This window comes from Thermobia domestica, chromosome 1 (genome assembly GCF_964235325.1).
Source record: "Thermobia domestica chromosome 1, izTheDome1.hap1.1, whole genome shotgun sequence".
NCBI classification, from domain to species: Eukaryota; Metazoa; Arthropoda; class Insecta; order Zygentoma; family Lepismatidae; genus Thermobia; species Thermobia domestica.
The window spans coordinates 207,376,228-207,394,506 of NC_137454.1; the positions used below are offsets into that span (position 1 = coordinate 207,376,228).

An 18,279-nucleotide genomic window follows, 5' to 3' on the forward strand; every position below is an offset into this window, starting at 1 on the left:
ACAGTAGTACAAAATATGGCGCGACTTTCCGCCCCTATAAAAACCTCATTGTTTGCCATTTTGCAGGACAAATGGAGGACAATGCCGCCGAAGTCTATCGCAACTTTATGGAAAGTCTTCCTAAAAGGGTCGAGCTTGTTACCACGGTAAATGACAGACATACTAACTTCATATGAGTGCAAGATGAACAAGTTCTTAAACAATTTATAATAGCTTGAAGCACCAAAAGTGAGTACCTTTAGAGTTTATTGAAATCTTTCTTTACTTATCCACCTCTGAAGAAATTAGTTAGAAATTTGAATAGATGGAACAGCAGTATGTTTATTGCGAAAAAGATAAGAACAAAAGATATTAATGTGACTTTTGTATGAATTATATAACATTCATTCCCCGTGTGTTGAAAATATGCTGCCTTTACTTGTGCCACAACTTATAACTTATGAAATTACCGTACAGTTTGTTATTTTCAAACGCATTCCACGCCTTAGTGACCACGTATAAAGATTAAAAAATAAATGAATAGACAAGTTAATACAGTGATATTTATTAATTGTTAAACATGTACACAACATCAGCCTTGGACAACAGTGGCTGAATTGAGATTCTCTTTTATTGCCAGGGATTTTTTTTTGTCAGTAGCCATGGAAAAGTAGTTTCACAGAATTACCATATAATTTTATATATATATGTATATATGTTTATAATTATTTTTTCTGTCTTATAATCACGTGCACAATATGAAACATTATCAAACATTCTGTCACTACACAGAAATTTGATTCATACTGCCACTATATGTAGTCCTTGTTTTTCTCATTCTTTTAAGTTAACATGCTAAAAACAACCCAAGCATAATTTTTCAGCTAGTTCCTTGCATTGTAATAATAAACAGAATTTCTGCTTATCTACAGAGGAATCTATTTTCTTTTTTTAAAATTAATTTCATTTTCTTAAAAGGATGTAGATTTTATGTAATTTAGTTATTTAATTAGAATGTATGCTCTTTTGTATCTATTCAATTATCATGTTTTAAACGGCAAGATGAAGATACTAGCTTCATCCATACTTACAGTTAATTAGTATTTACACAATTGGAAGCGTAGTACCTTCGACATTTAAACGAACAAAATTGTTACGTGTAATGCATCTAATCAATCACTATTTTTCTCTTTAACTTTCTCATAATTTTCTTTTGCGATGGAATAATAACAGCGTATTTCTTGAAGGTAGAATTTGTTGCTTTTTCTGAGGGAAAACATGTTCCCGAACATCATTTTTTCTTTCTTAGAAACTTTTATTATTTATTTATTTATTTACTTGTAATAATAATAAAATTATTATTATTATCATCTTAATTACAGGACACTACTTGACATTAAACCACAAAAAACATTACACTGGTTTCATGTCGCATTCTTCTCAATTACCGCTAAGAGATACGTACTAAACCACACCAAGAAATAATGTATAAAAAATGGGTATACAACACAGTTACTTGTTTTTGTTTTCTTCATCATTATACAGTACACTCAAAGTGCATTTTTTTTATTCGGGCAGATTTTATTTTTTTATTATTATTATTATATTTATTTTGTTCCTAAAGCCATTCACTTGACAACAACAATGGAAATATGCTTCAGAAAGAAGAAAGTATATATATATATTTGAATATATATATATACATACTTTGGTTAGTAGTACAACTACCGTTACGGATTTTTTTCCACTCATTTTTCACTTCAATTTTAGTATTATCTGCATGGAAATAGTGAACTTGTGGTTGTGATTGTGTACTTAAAAACAAAATTTTCCTAAAAATTAACAGTAATAAAAATAATTATAATAGCATCTCATGTAGTTTCTCGAGAATTGTATTAAATGTTGTTCAGCTGCTCACAACTAACTTTCTAACCCATCAAATGTAATGGGTTAAGGCAGTAAATAGCTTATGTGGGCAACTTTAGAAAATAAAAATAGTGATTAAAAATAATTTTAATAGAACATCTACAACTTATATGCTAGCTGACCGGTATGAAGTTCTCGTAAAGAAACCATTTTGTACCAGATATATATCTACCATACCAAAATTACGTAAACATTTATCTTATACCATATACAGGAACGATTTTTCAATAAATACTAAAAAAGGTACGTATACATAAAGATTTACATAATTTATAAGTATATTCTAAATGTTACATCACAACTTTTAAGAAAAAAAATGGAAGAACATATAAAAACTCTCGAAATAATTCAAACATAATATAAGACAGAGAGAAATAATATGGCACTAATTTACAAAGGAGACAAGATATACTTAATTATATTTTTAGTTTCCCCACTTAAAAGTACTTCCATAGTTTTCCTGCAACAAAAAAGCTACGAAAACAATATTGCGCTTTGCTGAACCAGCGATATGATAATGTGTCCTAGAAAGTTTTAGGAAACTTGATTTTTTTTCATTCCACTGGTACCGTTTTACACATAATACAAATGAGTTATTTTCAATAAGTTTAATAATAATAATAATAATAATAATAAACGTAATTTGATAGGAAAACACTATAAACGCGATCGATCAATACATGTTAATAATAATAATTATAAAAAAAAGAACAACAGCGCTTTCAAAAAATATACAGATATCAAAACAAATAATAATTAACTGGAATGTTAGTGATGGAATGTAGAGTTTGATGACTTTTTTTTTTTAATATTAACATTATTTTTAACTTATGTATCAGTGTAATTAGGCTTGTGACTGTTAATTCATTTTCTTGACGAAAAATGATGGAAAACTTTTTTTCCATTTAGATTTATTAACAAATAGGACAAGGTTATTATTTACGTTGTTTGTACACTCTATGAAAACTTTAGTACAAAGTGTGGTGCCAAAGCATTGTAAATTCTAGTCACAAATTGTCTTACAAAATACAAATAACTAGTTTAATTGTTATTCAAGTGAGTGTCCACATAGACTTCTGACAGAAGTGCAATAAGCATTTTTTGTAATCCTTTTTTATTTATTTACTTATTTATTCTTTTTGTCACTGATGTCTTAGTAGAATAGAAGCAAACTGTAGTGGTAGGTATTTTTTGTTTTTGTTTTGTTTGTTTAAAAGTCAAGTGGTTGATCAGCACTGCCCTCTGTTTCTTCATCTGTATCACCACCATCTTCATCATCATCCACACTGCTGTCCGTTGTTTTCCCAATTATTCCTTCTGCAAGAAAAGGTAAATAATCTCATTTATTAATTTGTACATTTTTAGTTTTATTTATTTGTTTGCGAAATCATGTTTCTCAAAATGAAAATTTTGCCTGCTTTCAAATACTTCAGGATTGATTATCTTGAGTCACAGGTTAGTTGTCTCTAGTATAAACAGTAATGTAAAGACAGTAACTCGATCTTTCCACACATGACAACATTTTGCTCTTTTGCATTGTTACGAAAGTGTTCGGCATGAGATAATTTGAGATTCTCACTTATTTATTATCTTAAACTCTGCAAGTGTATTTGCAGTGACAAGTATTTTCATGTTTCATTCCCAAAGCTTGTTATTTGCTTCATAGAATAAAAGATCAGGAGTGAAATCTTGATAATATATAAAGGCTTTCAGCCCCGAGAACACATTCTACACGAAGTTCAAATCACAATAAACTTCTATGATAATGTGATAGAGCATAACTCTTTTAATTTGTGGTAAGGCAAAGTTGCTGTATTTATATCCCTATTTATACTAGGCACATATTTATGAGAATCTGAATTTGTGTAATTGTTTCACATAAATAACTTACATCAGTGTGCGAATTGAAAATTTTTCCCAGGGGGGGATGAATTTCACCCATATGCGCACCCAGTCCTCCCCCCCATATATATATATATATATATATATATATATATATATATATATATATATATATATATATATATATATATATATACTAACAAGTACAAAACAGTTGAGATGTGAGATCTTTCATAAATTTTCACTCAAGTAATATTTAGGTTAGCTACGCAAAGTAGACCTACTTATCTTTATGTCCACTTAAAAATACTCCAGAGGGGGGAAAAGTTATCCCTGCCAGGAATAAAATTTTTCTTCTCCAGGGTGGGAAAGATTTTTGTCAGGGGGGGAAATCCCTGGCATCCCCCCCGCCAATTCGCACCCTGACTTACATGAAACAACTTATTTGTATTTTCTTGATGCACTATCAATACTATAGAACGTTAAATAAAACCATAGACAGATTTTAAGGACACTTCTTTTCATATAAATTATTAAAGCTTTAACATCCTTACACTATACAGTTTACTGCGAACTAGACAAATGTTCGATTTCATTACGATATAAATATCGAAAGTTATTACTTCGAAAACTAATAATGATAAATCATATTGTTTATCATGCCTTTAAATTTGAAATTTATTATTTTCTATTAGCTTTGTCATAGAAATTTTATGATGAACTTACATCTAATGCTGAGAAGCCTGGAAAATAGTTGCAAATATAGCCTAGCCTTTCTAGCAGTGCAACTGTTGTTGCTCTAGAAGAATCTTATTTCAAAACGAATTCTGTAAACGCTAACTAACCAAATCGAGAACATATATTTTTAACCTAAAATTACAGCGCAAATATTTCACATAATATCATGTTCGGAAGTTCTTTCATAATTTCAAAATAATTGAAGTACATGTTCTTTTCCAGTGAGAGATAAACTGTAATGGCTTAGAGACAAAATTAATTTTTTCAATAGTTGTGCTCTCTCTCATTGTCACGAAAAGTGTTTGGCATAACGTAATTTGACGTTCTCATTTGTTATTTTAAGCTTTGCAAGTATATTTGCAGTGACAACATGCTAAGAATAGTGGAAACACTTAATGAAAAGAAGTTATTATTTGGTTTTCCATAATCTTGCCCAAGGTTTTTCGCCAATGGTCATTCTGTGGTGCCTAATGATAATTAGCCGATAACCATTCTGAGATTTGATTGTACGTATTGGTTAAAGTTTCACTGAAATCTGATCAAATCAGTGGCGTACACACAATATCACGAGGGAAAGTAGGTCAAACTCAAGAAGTTCATATCTTTTCAAGATTTCTGTATATATATTTCTTAATATGGTAAATACATATTTTATATAGCATCTTGTTAAACGGGGAGGAATTAAAATCCGTAATCCCTTTCCGCGACGCCACTGGATACGTCATTTTTGAAGACTTATAAATAATATATAACTATAGATATAAAGAATTCGAACATTCCTAAAACTCTTCTTACGATCGGATCTCTCTTATTTATTTTTCGTTTCATAGGTACATTCAATTCTTCATAAACAGTTCTTTGCTGCAAAATGTTCATCAAATATTAATATTACACTGAGACTGTTTACTTATTAACATTGTCACTTTAAAATAAATAAATAAATAAATACCTGCAAATAAATACATAAACAAAAACTTTTAAAAATGCATTTTCTATCAATTTGTCAAATACTTTTCTGATTCTTTCAGCTATTTGTATAATTTTGAGTTCCGAACAATTACGAGCTACGATATAATTGGTGTTTTATTTTTCAGCTATTATTTTCTTCAAGATTGGGAAAACTACTCTAGAATGTTTCTTCTAGTTGTACAAGTGTTAAATGAAAAAAAAAAAAAAAAAAAGAAGGAAAATGGTAATGTAATGAAGCAGTATAAACCTTACATTTCCAACCATTTTATCCTGTTTTTGCTTCAAGCAAGAGGTTCCAACAAAAATAGAGCATTTCACTCATTTTTCCTTTCATCTTTACTTTTTAAATACACGTGGAAAATCAATTTATGTAACCATGTACTAATAATGTTCTTCCTTAATATTCCTTGGCGTAATTTTATGAGAACTATACTTTCATACGTTCTATCAGAAGTAATAAAATGAAGTCTAGTAAATAAGAAATATTGAAATAATAAATCATGTTACTATTATGATTAAATTAACTGAGTTACCTAACTTTGCTACAGTGAAGTTAATGTTATAATTTCATTATACTGCAAAGGTTCTAAGTAACCCATATTAGGCGAGGCTTCCACGTTGATCTATTGACTAGCGCACGTGTCTTAAGTGCATGGGTTTCCGGGTTCGATTCCCGGTATGAGTGCACTGAAATTTCATCACATAACTGTGATTTGGATTTCACCTTAAACTATAGGTTCACGTCGTATATAGTCTCGATGTTGGAAAGGAACGCTAAATTTCAATAAACAACCACTCTGTTAGGCGAAACGTGCTATAACGGGAATAAAATATAACATCATGGAATTTCGTTAAGAATAATTTCACTGTATTATGAAGTGATACTGACTGGATTCAATAAACTAATTTCTCCCATTCATCGTGGCTCCAACATATTAAAACTCAGAGTTTGCAGTATTCAGTTTGATCCTTACTTTTAGCTGTCATGCGTGTAAGTATTGAAGAGTCATAATAAACGACTTCAGTCGTTTTTAATCGAGTAATCTAGCCAATCAATGAATGGCATCTCCATGTCAACCAATATACTTTGGAACAACTTGTTTAGAAAGAACATAAATTAGATGATATTTTGTTATTATGTATGATGAAAAAAAGTCGAAATTTTTTAATATCTCACTAATAACTTTCGGATATTCAATACATAAGTCATATGAATGTTCAGAAAAGATTTTTGACGTACAGAAAAAAGTGTATAAATATAGAAAAAGAAAACTAACCGCAATCAGGCTTTCCTCTTGTACGTGTATTGGAAAATTCCACTCCGTGTTTGTCTACACACCAGCACATTCCAACAGAAGAGTGGCATTGAGTGGGCCTATAGTACCCTTCTTCATCACAATCCGGAACGTAGGCTCCTAGGAAATACACAAACACTTAATAAAGGTTTAAAACATTCAAATGTAATAACAATTTGCGGTATCATGTATCTTATTTCATTAATCAGTAATATAAAGCAATAATAAAATTATTACAAAGAACTGTTTCTATAACTTGTAAACCATTTTATTGAAAATTAAAATTCAACTATTACTAAAGAGTTAATATCTTACATTTCTATAGATTTTGCACGCGAGAATTAAATTTCGCCTTGTTTCGAGAAGAAAGAAGTGCTGTTAAAATTCGAATGATCTCACATTCAAAGAAAGTAGTTTTCGAACAAGTGTTGGAACGAGCAACCGTATTAAAGTAACAATAATACAAACTATTGTAGATAATTTAATACATTTTCGAGATACACATGGGATGTGACTGTAGTTTTATTCAATTTACATATCCGATACACATTAATATTTGGCGAATTATTATCTGCCTATGTCGAAGTTAAGGTTGTATATTTTTATTTCTGATTCTTTCCTAAAACATTTATTATATATACACACACGGGTATTTGAAAAAATAGGCGGCATAAATTCGTAAGAGGTAGGGAAACAAAAGTCTATATGAGCATAGTGTCAGTGATGAGAGGACACTAACATGACGGTCGAATCACATTCCCACAAGAGATATGCAAAGCTTACCTTCTTGCCACAATATACGGTGATATCTACTTATTGGACTTGTCCCTCGTGTATTGTGCTGTATGTTCACATCCCGGTAAGTTGATTGCCATACCAGATTCCCTTCTAATGGAATTCAAAGCCGTGAATAATGGATGTGTATATGAATAAATGAATTTATGACCAAGCATAGTACCTATAGTAAAGACATGGTTGGATTATAGTCTTTGTTCCTATCTTCCGCAGGACGGTACATGTATCATAAACGATTACCTGATAACAAATGAGAGACGACCATAATGCCGACATTTGCACAAAAAATTGTACTGTCGAGTGAACATAGACAGTGTACTTAATTCGCGATCTAGCATATATCCACAACATACACGGTTTGGTGGAAGACAATGCTATGGAGGCTTCGTCCTTTGTATCAAGGTTCCCAGAACGTCGTTGAGCAGATATAAAAACATTCACAAGTATTCACTTGTGTGAATATAGACTATTGCACCCCGTGATGCTAAACTAAGAGATTACTCTCTAGACGCAGAAAGATGAGAATATTGTGAATGTAATGCCTGTAACCAGCATGGGTCGGTTAATTCACAAAGTATATGCTCCCATTTTTCGGGCGCCATGTACATATAGACAAAAGAAACTGCTAAACCTATACTTTAATTTTAAAAATGTTGAAAAAATGCAATAAAATCATAAATTTGTCATCGTTAAACAAACTTTTTTTTTTTTTTTTTTTGCCTTTCTGTCTAAATTTTCATACAGAATCAACCCTATATAGCTGATATTAAAGCAATTACGAAAAATTGTTTTAGCTGAAGCCCCGCCTTCAAATCTTCAAATAAACGAGAGAACACAGAAATTGTTGATTTTTTTGAAGCTCGGTACAAGAGCTAATATTTGCGTTTCATTAACAGGAATAAAAAAAAATTAAAAAAGTAGCAACGTCACTCTTTATAACGATGATGGTTCAAAGTGAAAATGGAAATGTGGAAACCCCTTTGAAGTTCATCTCTAAGAACATTTTATAGAGCGATCATATGGTCAAGAATAACAATGGTGGGAGCAGAAATTAAAATGTAGAGTGATAACATAGGGAAATCAATGAATGTAACCCATTCTATAGCATTCTAGATGTAGAACTACGGGAACTTCCAAACTAAGCGTATTCAATACTAACACTTCACATAGTCAGTCCGGTTACAACAGAGGAATTAGATCGAAAATAGAATCTGTTCCTTGGACGTCGAATTCATATCAAAAATATATTACTCGTTCTTTTACTGTTTTTGCTATATGGATATTAAGACTTGAAACCGGAAGTGCTAATTAATGTTTATCACTTCCGACTACAATAGAGGAATAAATTCATAGGTGAAACATATTTTTGTGCACTGAATCCGTATCAAGAAACTGCTCATCGCTATCTAATTCCGTTTTATCCATCATGTGATCAGTAGCGAAGCGTAATCTCACAAATAGGGTGGACACGATAAACTAACAACACAAATAACATTTAATGTATTATAAAATGTTTAAAATTGTAGTCAGAATTATATTTTCCTTATTGAGTTAAAAAAAACTGACAAATCTATTTATTTTTAAAGAACTTTCTTAGGACACTGAATCAATTGTAAAAAACCGTTCCTCGACATACGTATTCTACAGTTTTTGCTCTGATACTTATCGACAGAGAGACTGACGGACATAGTCGTTCTGTAAGACATTCGAAACTTATGCACAGTATAGTTTGGAGGTTTAAAAAATAAAATCTGACCAAAGCAAACACATATATTAATAATCTGTGTTACTGTTTCAGCCTGTATCATACCATTCCCTTTTTATTGAATACATTTCGAAAGAACATGCACAGAATAAAATGCTATGAAGCACCTAAAATGCTACCGCTCAAGATTAAGAAAATAAACGTTATTTAATGTGTTAATTGTTGTAGTGCATTAAGAACGTTTTCTTCTTTTAATTTCAAGCGAAAAACAAAACTTTAATTCTTTTATCAGTGAGACTTCCCTCACGAGTCGCCTTTGTTTTTGGTGAATGTATGCTGATGCTCTATCTTTTGATGCTTTTTCATTTTTGATGCATGCATTCTGATGCTCTATCTTTTGATGCTTTATCAAACTACTAAGTCATTAAATTTGCTTTTCTACCACATACGGCACGCGCATGAGGATTTTTTTTTTAAACTAACGAAATTAAGGGGCGTTGTTTCGCTGGGGAGGTGTCCGAAATTAGTGAATCTCAATTCGTGCCAACAACTTTCCCAGGCTCGAACTCAGATATCTGGATATGTTTAAAATGTTTTACTTTTAGTATCTGTTCGTCAGGCAAAGAATGGACACTTCTGCTTGTACTCACATGCTTCATTACACAAAAAGAACTGAAATTTTACAAGGTTTACTGAAATAAATAAGAAAATCACTTTTACGATTGGAAAGTAACTAGGTTGCCAAGTCTTCTAAATTTGACACAATTTTTAAACTTTCTCCTGGTCCCCGACTTCATTTACTCCGGTAGCTCATATCTCCCTAAAATGACAGCAAACTGTTATTTAAATCTGTCGTGTATTTTCAGAGCGATTTAGAAAATAATAATAATTCTTGCACATTAAGCTATATTTTAATGTTGAGATAACTATTTTTGCACTGTAGATTCTAATCTGAGTGTTATTGCTAACGCATCAAAATCAATCGATACAATCATAATTTTCACTTCTAGTTTAGTTTTGCGCTGCATGTTTTTGGCTATTTCTATACTGTGCGAAGATGTTATACGTTATAGAATTGATTTGTCTTAATCCAAGTAATACCTGGTGGATTGTCTTGAAACTCAGCTGAAATAGAAAGCAAGTACTTCCGAAGAAGTGGTAAGAACGGAATTTTGACTAAACTTGCAGAGGATTTGAAGATTACGTAAGAAAAGTCCCGAAGTTAGGGCTGCTGCCAATGTCAAAGATGTAAATGAATACAGCTTTAAATAAGAACTTCTGTATTCTCCAATCATTTTATATCTGTCTTAACGTTTAAACCTAAGATTTTTCATTCACAATAGTTTTGACGAAATATGTAATAAAAGTAAAGTTTCTTCACTCTACTTCGAGTTAAAATGCCCACAGTTCATGCAATTCAATGATTGCTTTTTTCCTTTCTTTCTTCTTACTTTAGAATTTAACACTATATAGAACATAAAACTCTCAATTGTGATTGGCTGGCTGAGGAAATGGACTGACGCTGATTGGTCGTCGCGACTGACCAGTCAAATTCCACCCCTTTCCTGCCAGTACCTACACAATAAAGGCATTTTTTTGGTCTCTCATACTTTATCCTGAAGACGAGAACACTGTTGTCGGTTCTCGAAACGTTTGCTGACGTAGAATTCACATAGCTGGTTGTCCGAGAACAATTATATTACATAACACATTGTTAGAGACGAACAAATTAGAAAGAGTTGAAAAAGAAAACTACACTAGTTATTAAATACAGTAACACTATTCTCAGTCGAACCATCATATAGACTAAATAATAGCAGGAGTGGATAATCTGTTATTTATCTTACCCAGTAGATCTGGAGAAATTCTTCTTTTAATTGCAGCACATGGGCGATCAGTCTTGTCGAAGCAGCGACACCACTCTCTAGGAGTCACAAATATATCCCTGGAGGAAGATCACCAAACAGAATATTTGTATCACATGCGAAAAACAGATAAAAATAATTTATTCTTGAATTAATCTCATTTGAACATTTCTTAAAGAGGATATACATTTTATTTAAATACAATATATTCCACACGTTTACTCTATGTATATTCCATAAATTTCTGAAATGGCGGGTACAGTGGATTCATTCTTTCTTTTTTGAGAGACCTCATCAAATCATAAGTAAGAAAGAAAAACATTTGAAAGATACAAAGAAAGAAAAAAACAATAGAAAAATAATTTTAAAAAGTCTCTGTATCCCTTATTAATTTCTTTTACAATATCTATCAATCATCTATCTATCTATCTCTGCTAGAATGGACTCAGTTTTTCTCCTGGATCTCTTATTTTTCAAAGCAATTTTTTCTCTATTTGCCATAAAATACTATTAAGAATTCCCTCCTTAATTTAAAGGTAATTCTGCAAATCGACTAAGTGAATTACTCTGTGTTCACATCTTTGGATGAAATGTATGAACATAAATTACATCTGCTTATGCATAGTACTTATGCTTACGAACGAAATGAAATATTCTTAGAAAAGCGCTAGAAAAATTCGAATAATGGTGAAAGAATTAATGTATTGTATTTTACATGGTCAACCGATGATTTTTTTCCACAAGGGCATATTTTTTATAAAGAGGGAAAAGTGTCAATGGTAACCGCAAAACTGCTTCAATACTTTACACATTTCTTTCAAAGAACTTCACTTTATATTCTGCTTTCAAAATTCTTGCCAATTCATCTTCTCGCCTCTCTTTTCTGGCTCTCGCAAGGTCTCCGGGAGGGCGTGGATAGGAGACAATGTTCGACCCTGTCAAATTATGATGAAAAATGGTCCAAATATATGGGACACCTCCCCTTTTAAACACTTTAATCAGGGTGTCTATCGGTCACGAAATCAGAAAACGGTCATGAAAGTCACGAAAAAGTCACGAAATTTAGCTTTTGGGTCACGATTTTATTAAACTGTACAAATGTAAGTACAGATTGGAAAATTTTGTTCTATAAAACGTCAAAATTCACCACCAAAAATGTCTATAGTCGGCTTTAGACGCTACCAAATCGCAAGCAAAGTATGTTTCTATCGCATGGATGAAAATTCGGCCTAATTCGTACCTAAATTCGCTCTTGAAAATATTAGGAAAGTTTATGATTTGGTAAAGAAAAGGCCACGAAAAAGTCACGAAATTTCATTTTGGAATTTTAGTAGACACCCTGTTAATGTTCCTTCTTAATATTTTCTGTGAACGCATATTATACCCTTTATAGTTTACATTGAATTAAAACGAATCATAAATACTTAGTAAACTTATGCATAGTCATAAAACGAAATCCTTGATTTATTATTATTATTATTATTATTATTATTATTATTATTATTATTATTATTATTATTATTATTATTATTATTTTACATATAACTTAGAAACCAAAGATATGCAAACCACATTTTACAAGCTTGTCTAGCTGGTCAAAGTCCACCTTACCAAGTTTTATTCAGATCGGATGACTTCGGTTGAATTAGTACGATAGGCTTATATAGTGTCCTTGTTACTGATTTTTCACGGAAAAAATAAGACAAAAATATATATATATATCCATTAACCTATCATCTTGTAGCCGAATGGTTAATGTGTATGTTGTCTGTACACGTGGCCAGGGATTCGATCTTGTGGGGTATTTGTCTCGGACGTATTCGGATTCCACGTTAAACAAGTAGGTCCCGTCTCAAAGTTCCCATGTTGAACAGCGAAGTTTAATTTTAATCAATCAATTAAAATTTGTTATGAAGGATATGTACAGGATATCCTGTGGGGAGTAAAAGGATCTTATTTAATTACAGCATAATTTTACACTGTTCAACTGAAAAATTTTCAATACAAAAAATGAACGTAAAAGAAAGCACGTAAATTTATTTCGCATATGTTACTCCATATCAATCAAACTCCACATAATCTCTTTCGTAGCTTTACTAATATTATACAGACTCCCTAATTTTATTCAGATTTTGTGAATCATATCTATTGTCTCATCGCAATGGGTACTGGGTTGCAATATTTCTAACCACATGAATAAAAATGGCTTAAATGAGACTGCAAATAAAGTTTTGTATTAGTGTGACAAACTTTTACATAGCATAGTCATCTCACTAACTAATTCAGCGTTGTATGTTTCTATTGTTACCTGTCAGCGTCGCATGCATCAAGGAAAGGTTTGATACATTTTTCGCTTTGGTCGTGTTCCAAATCGTAGAGCTCCTGCAAGGAAAGGCGTTCGTCTCCATCGAGATCCAAATGTTGGAACATCCACCGGACTTCTCCTTTGCAAGTTGCTGGGAAGTGAACTAAAATAATAATAAAATCTACATTAGAAATAAAGTTTAAATATTCTACAGAAGAAAAATATTTATAATCTTAACATATTTTTAACAAATTAAATATGAGGATATCGCGTATTTAATAAACGAAATTTGTACATCATAAAACATTTACTAAGCTGAGCGAGCGAAGATCGTATGTGTTTACATTTCACTGGTTGTTTGTAAATAGCGAATCAACAAACTAATAAAATCCCAATTCAGTTTTGGTAGAAGTTAACTTCATGTTTGAAACTCTACAACCATTAAAATAAATGTATAATTACAGGGAAAATTTAACACCCAACTTGAAAATGTTAGGAGACAGGGCCCAATATAGAAGGAGTTCAAATTTGTGTTGAAAAGGGTATAATCAGATAAAAGGGTGAAAAGTGTTCTTATTGTGATTTTTATACCAAATGTACATCATATGCTGAGATAACTTTGACCACAAAATCAACTTCAAATTCCTTCAAATTTCGAAGTTATTGTTGAAAATTCGAAAATCCTGATATATAGGGCAGTTTGCGGCAAGTGACCTGACAGTAATAGCAGAATACCTATGATGATGACGATGATGGTAGTTTTCTGCAATGGTTTCGTTTTATCCATTCATTAATTAACAGATCCAAATTATTAAATTGTTTTGTAGAAAAGTATTATTTTGTGGATCCTTAACTAATAGGCAAGTGGGGGCGGGCAATATTATGGGGTTAAGAAGAAAAAATATTAATATGTTTCGTATTGGACCACTGTACTCTTTGGGAATATGCAAAAGAGATGAGAGAAGACTGGAGGCTTTCGAAATGTGAGTGTGAAGAAGAATGAAGAGCATTAATTGTGTCACACAGAAAACGAATTAAATGTTAAAAATAGTAGGGACAAAATAACAATATTACATGTAAATGAATGAAGAAGAGGAACTGGTTGGGAAATTAGTTGAGAGGAAACTGTATCATGAGGGTCATGATAGAACTTACAGTGGCAGGAAAAAGAAAGAAGAGACGAAAAAAGCTACAGTTCATAAACGGTATTAAAACAGAAAATTGCTACATGAAGATGAAGAGATTTAGCAGAGAGCCGTAGTGCTAGATGCACTTCAGTTTACAACAAGTAACCTGCCAATAATCTCAAATATCTCTGATGAAAACGAATGAATGTAAGTGTTTATATTGTAACTTTCGCGATCTGGAAGAATGACAATGTTAATCAAATCTGAAAATGTACTATTGGAAGATTATATATTGTGCGGAAAGACTGTAAGCTAATAATACCCTTTCCAAGATATACAGGAAGCCGAGAAAATTTATATTTTAATTCCTGATTACTGTGCACTTCGGATGATATTGGATGATACACTTGCTTGTTTGTCGATTTCCGGACTGCTCTTGATCAACGAAAACATGACTCTACCGTCTCCGTAACGATGAAATACAACCAGGAAATAGAAGGAAAGTCAATTATATCTATATATATTGTTGACGGGAATCCATGTACATAGCATAAAATGTTTACATATCAATGCAATGCTTTTCGTATTTGACAACTACGAAATTACTGGCACATGGAAACGGGATTGGATGTAGCTACCTTGTAATTGTTAATTGTTCAACTGGACTAGGTTCTGGGTAATTACATGGTAATCAATCAGCGAACTGTATTCTGCTTAGTGTAAAGCCGTTGCTAAGGGTGATAATAAAAGCAAAAATATTCCATGGACTGGGAAGCAATTGTGTCACACATGAAAACAGGTAGCGTTCCCTCAGGCTTCTATCCGCACATAACAGTATATCAAGCTTTACAACCACGTAATAATTCAAAATTCTTTGCTTTCCTGCATTCAGAATATTATTGTTATTATTATTCAAACAATATTTGCCTCAAAACAAGCTTTTGTGTACATAATTGGACATAACACATTTATCATTTTTTTAAAAAAGACAAAGCTTGATTATTACGTTGATATACTAGTATAGTAGCTAACTTCTACTACGTAGTTCTTCGTAAGTGGCTAACATCCATGCTTTCTGTTTACGAGTTTCTGGGTTCAATCTTCGGTAGTGGTTATTTGATTCAGATACAAACCAGAGTAGTGTTCGGATCCCATTTTAAGCAATAGCATTTGTCTCCTATAGCCTAGCCTCAGTATGTCTATAAACATACAAAAATACTGACTCTTTTGGGATGAAGTTCTTTCTTCATACAAATTCCCGCATTCCTTTTTAAAGAATTTTTTTCCTCCTTTCTTTAATATGATTTTCTTATTCAGATAATACTTTTGTTTCCCTGGATTCTACAATTAAAAAACTGCGTGTGTTTACAACATTCAGTACTTTTTGAGCCCTCACTCTGGGACTGGATTGTTTAGGTTAATTTCCAAACTAGAATTGCACTGATTGTCAGCAAATGCAAATTATGCAACCCACCTTACAGATGCTTAACTATCTTATCAAATGCTTGGAAATTAAAACTGAATATGTTCTTCTTTGTTGTGGTCGTGAAAAACAAGTATTAATTTCTTTCAGAAAATGCACTGGCAGAAGTTAATTCAGCAAGTAATCAAAATCAGAAACTACGTATAAAGAATAAGTCGATATCCGGATCCGGAGCCGAGTCCGGAATTGATCTCACGAATTGACTTTGCTGGAAGTTTCCACCAATCAACAGGATTTAAGTGTGTGTTTTCTGTAACCCACCGACGCTAAATGTTAGAATGGGCAAGGGGGAAGGTGCCTCCGGTGACTTTACTTGCTCCTAGATATACTGAAATGTAGGTCAAATAATATAAACTATTTTCTGTATACACAAAAAAGGTTCCCCCCCAATAAAAAGAAACTCTCCGTCCCTCTGCTTTCCTCTCCCAAGAAAATAATGCTGGCTTCGACATTGCCTCAATTTAAAACTTTCAACACCTCCTCTTCTGTCAAAGACACAGGAGCTCTCAATACAATGAGTTACACAATTTTCTAACGAACGTTATTGCCGCGGACTTGTTTATCAGGGGCGTCATTTAGGGGGACAGGAGGGGGCAATCCCCCCAAGAGTTTGAGGAATACATATACTTTAATAGATTGCCTAATTAATATACTAGTACAAAACGTGAAAGTCTTATGTCGGTGGTGCTCTTGCCCCCCCCCCCCCTTCCAAGCGAAGTCTGAAATGACGCCCCTTTTGTTTATTCGTCCAGAAGTGGACGTTTGGCAATCTCACAATTTGGCAACGGCAGAATCATCTGCTAAACTGAAATGTATCCGAAGAGGACAAGACACATAAAATGGCTTTCTATCTTTCTTCGGACTTACCAATTTGCTTTAATTTCGTTCTAGCATACTTTAATTATTTTTCTTTATTTTAATGCCCACTTCAGGCTTGTTTACCTTTTCCTTTGTGTGACCTCCTCCTGTTTTTGTCCTTTTTCGCCTCAGCCATTACTACAGAAAACCAATCCAAAAGACGGTTGCCCATTGACTGAAGAGCAGAAGGAGGACAATCTGCAAAATTAAAAAGAGCAAATAACAATCATAATCAATACCGTACATATTACAATATTCAGGCAAATATATATTCTATAATAATAACTATTATTAGTATTGTATATATATATATATATATATATATATATATATATATATATATATATATATACACAATGCCAACTAAACAGTTTGAATTAGATCTTCACTGAGCCGGGATGTATCTCGGCTTATTCTTTTATTCTTGTCCAAAGTGCGGTTTAAAAGTTCATCTATACTTTTATCTCACTTTAAGAAAGTAGTAAAACTGAAATAACTTTCAACGTGACGTCGTGTAGTGTGACACTGCCACTAATAGTTGTTACATTGGTAGAAATAGTATGCTTCAAGAACAGGACGAAAAAACCGAAAACAATGGAGGAAGAAGGAGTGGGAAAACAGGGAAAACATATTTCCAGCACTGCGTTAGTTGTTTCTCTTCTTGCTGACAATCAACAAAATCTAACCATAAAATCAACCAAAAAAGTTCTTGATGTTTTTGACGTCTCATTAATCATGTGCTTACAGACAAGAAATGAAATCACGCACGTGGCTACCAAGCGATCGGGAGTTAGTCTGATCTTGAGAAACACAGGCACGTTGCGCACATACAGCAATAGCAGCTTTACCTCGTCCACTGTCGAAGAGAAATTGAGGTAACGAAGCAGCTTTTTCGCGTGTGTTTATGACTTTAAAGTGAACCTGTCAGTTTCCGCATAAAGTCGCCGCATATGCCAGGCATTTGCGGAACGAACTCACCGCCAGGTGTTCCAGAAATTCCGTTCGGGAGATGTTAGCCTTTAGGATGAACCTTGCCGTGGACGACCACGTGTGTTGGATGATGAGGCCCTGAAAGCAGCCATTGAGAAGAACAATGATCTGACGTATCATGAACTTGCAGAAAAGTTAAATGTTTCCGCTGAAACAATCAGACTACACCTGCATGGGATAGGGAAGTCATACAAGTTAAGCAAATGGATACTTTACACATTGTCGGCAGCCAACAAAGAACAACGACTGACAAACTATTTGTCCCTGCTACTCGGAACCTGAACACACCCATCTTTGATCGCTTGCTCACTAGTGACGAAAAGTGGGTCATCTATGACACTCCCTGTCGCCACGTGGCCCTATTCCTCACATCTCACGAGCACCTCTGCACTCACGAAAGGT

The 18,279-nt window shown here is 32.8% G+C and overlaps 1 protein-coding gene across 1 annotated transcript in view; it reads right to left on the minus strand.

Moving 5' to 3' along the window:
* Positions 1-528: 528 nt before the first annotated feature.
* Cow (Proteoglycan Cow) overlaps positions 529-18,279 on the minus strand; it is a 745,575-nt gene continuing 727,824 nt past the window's right edge. Inside the window, exons 8-12 of the mRNA XM_081769198.1 lie at positions 16,972-17,085; positions 13,423-13,582; positions 11,097-11,194; positions 6,732-6,869; positions 529-3,222 (exon numbers count right to left, since the gene is read on the minus strand). Of these exons, the coding sequence (XP_081625324.1) occupies positions 3,116-3,222; positions 6,732-6,869; positions 11,097-11,194; positions 13,423-13,582; positions 16,972-17,085 (617 nt within the window). The 3' untranslated portion in view covers positions 529-3,115. The remainder of the gene's footprint in view (positions 3,223-6,731; positions 6,870-11,096; positions 11,195-13,422; positions 13,583-16,971; positions 17,086-18,279) is intronic.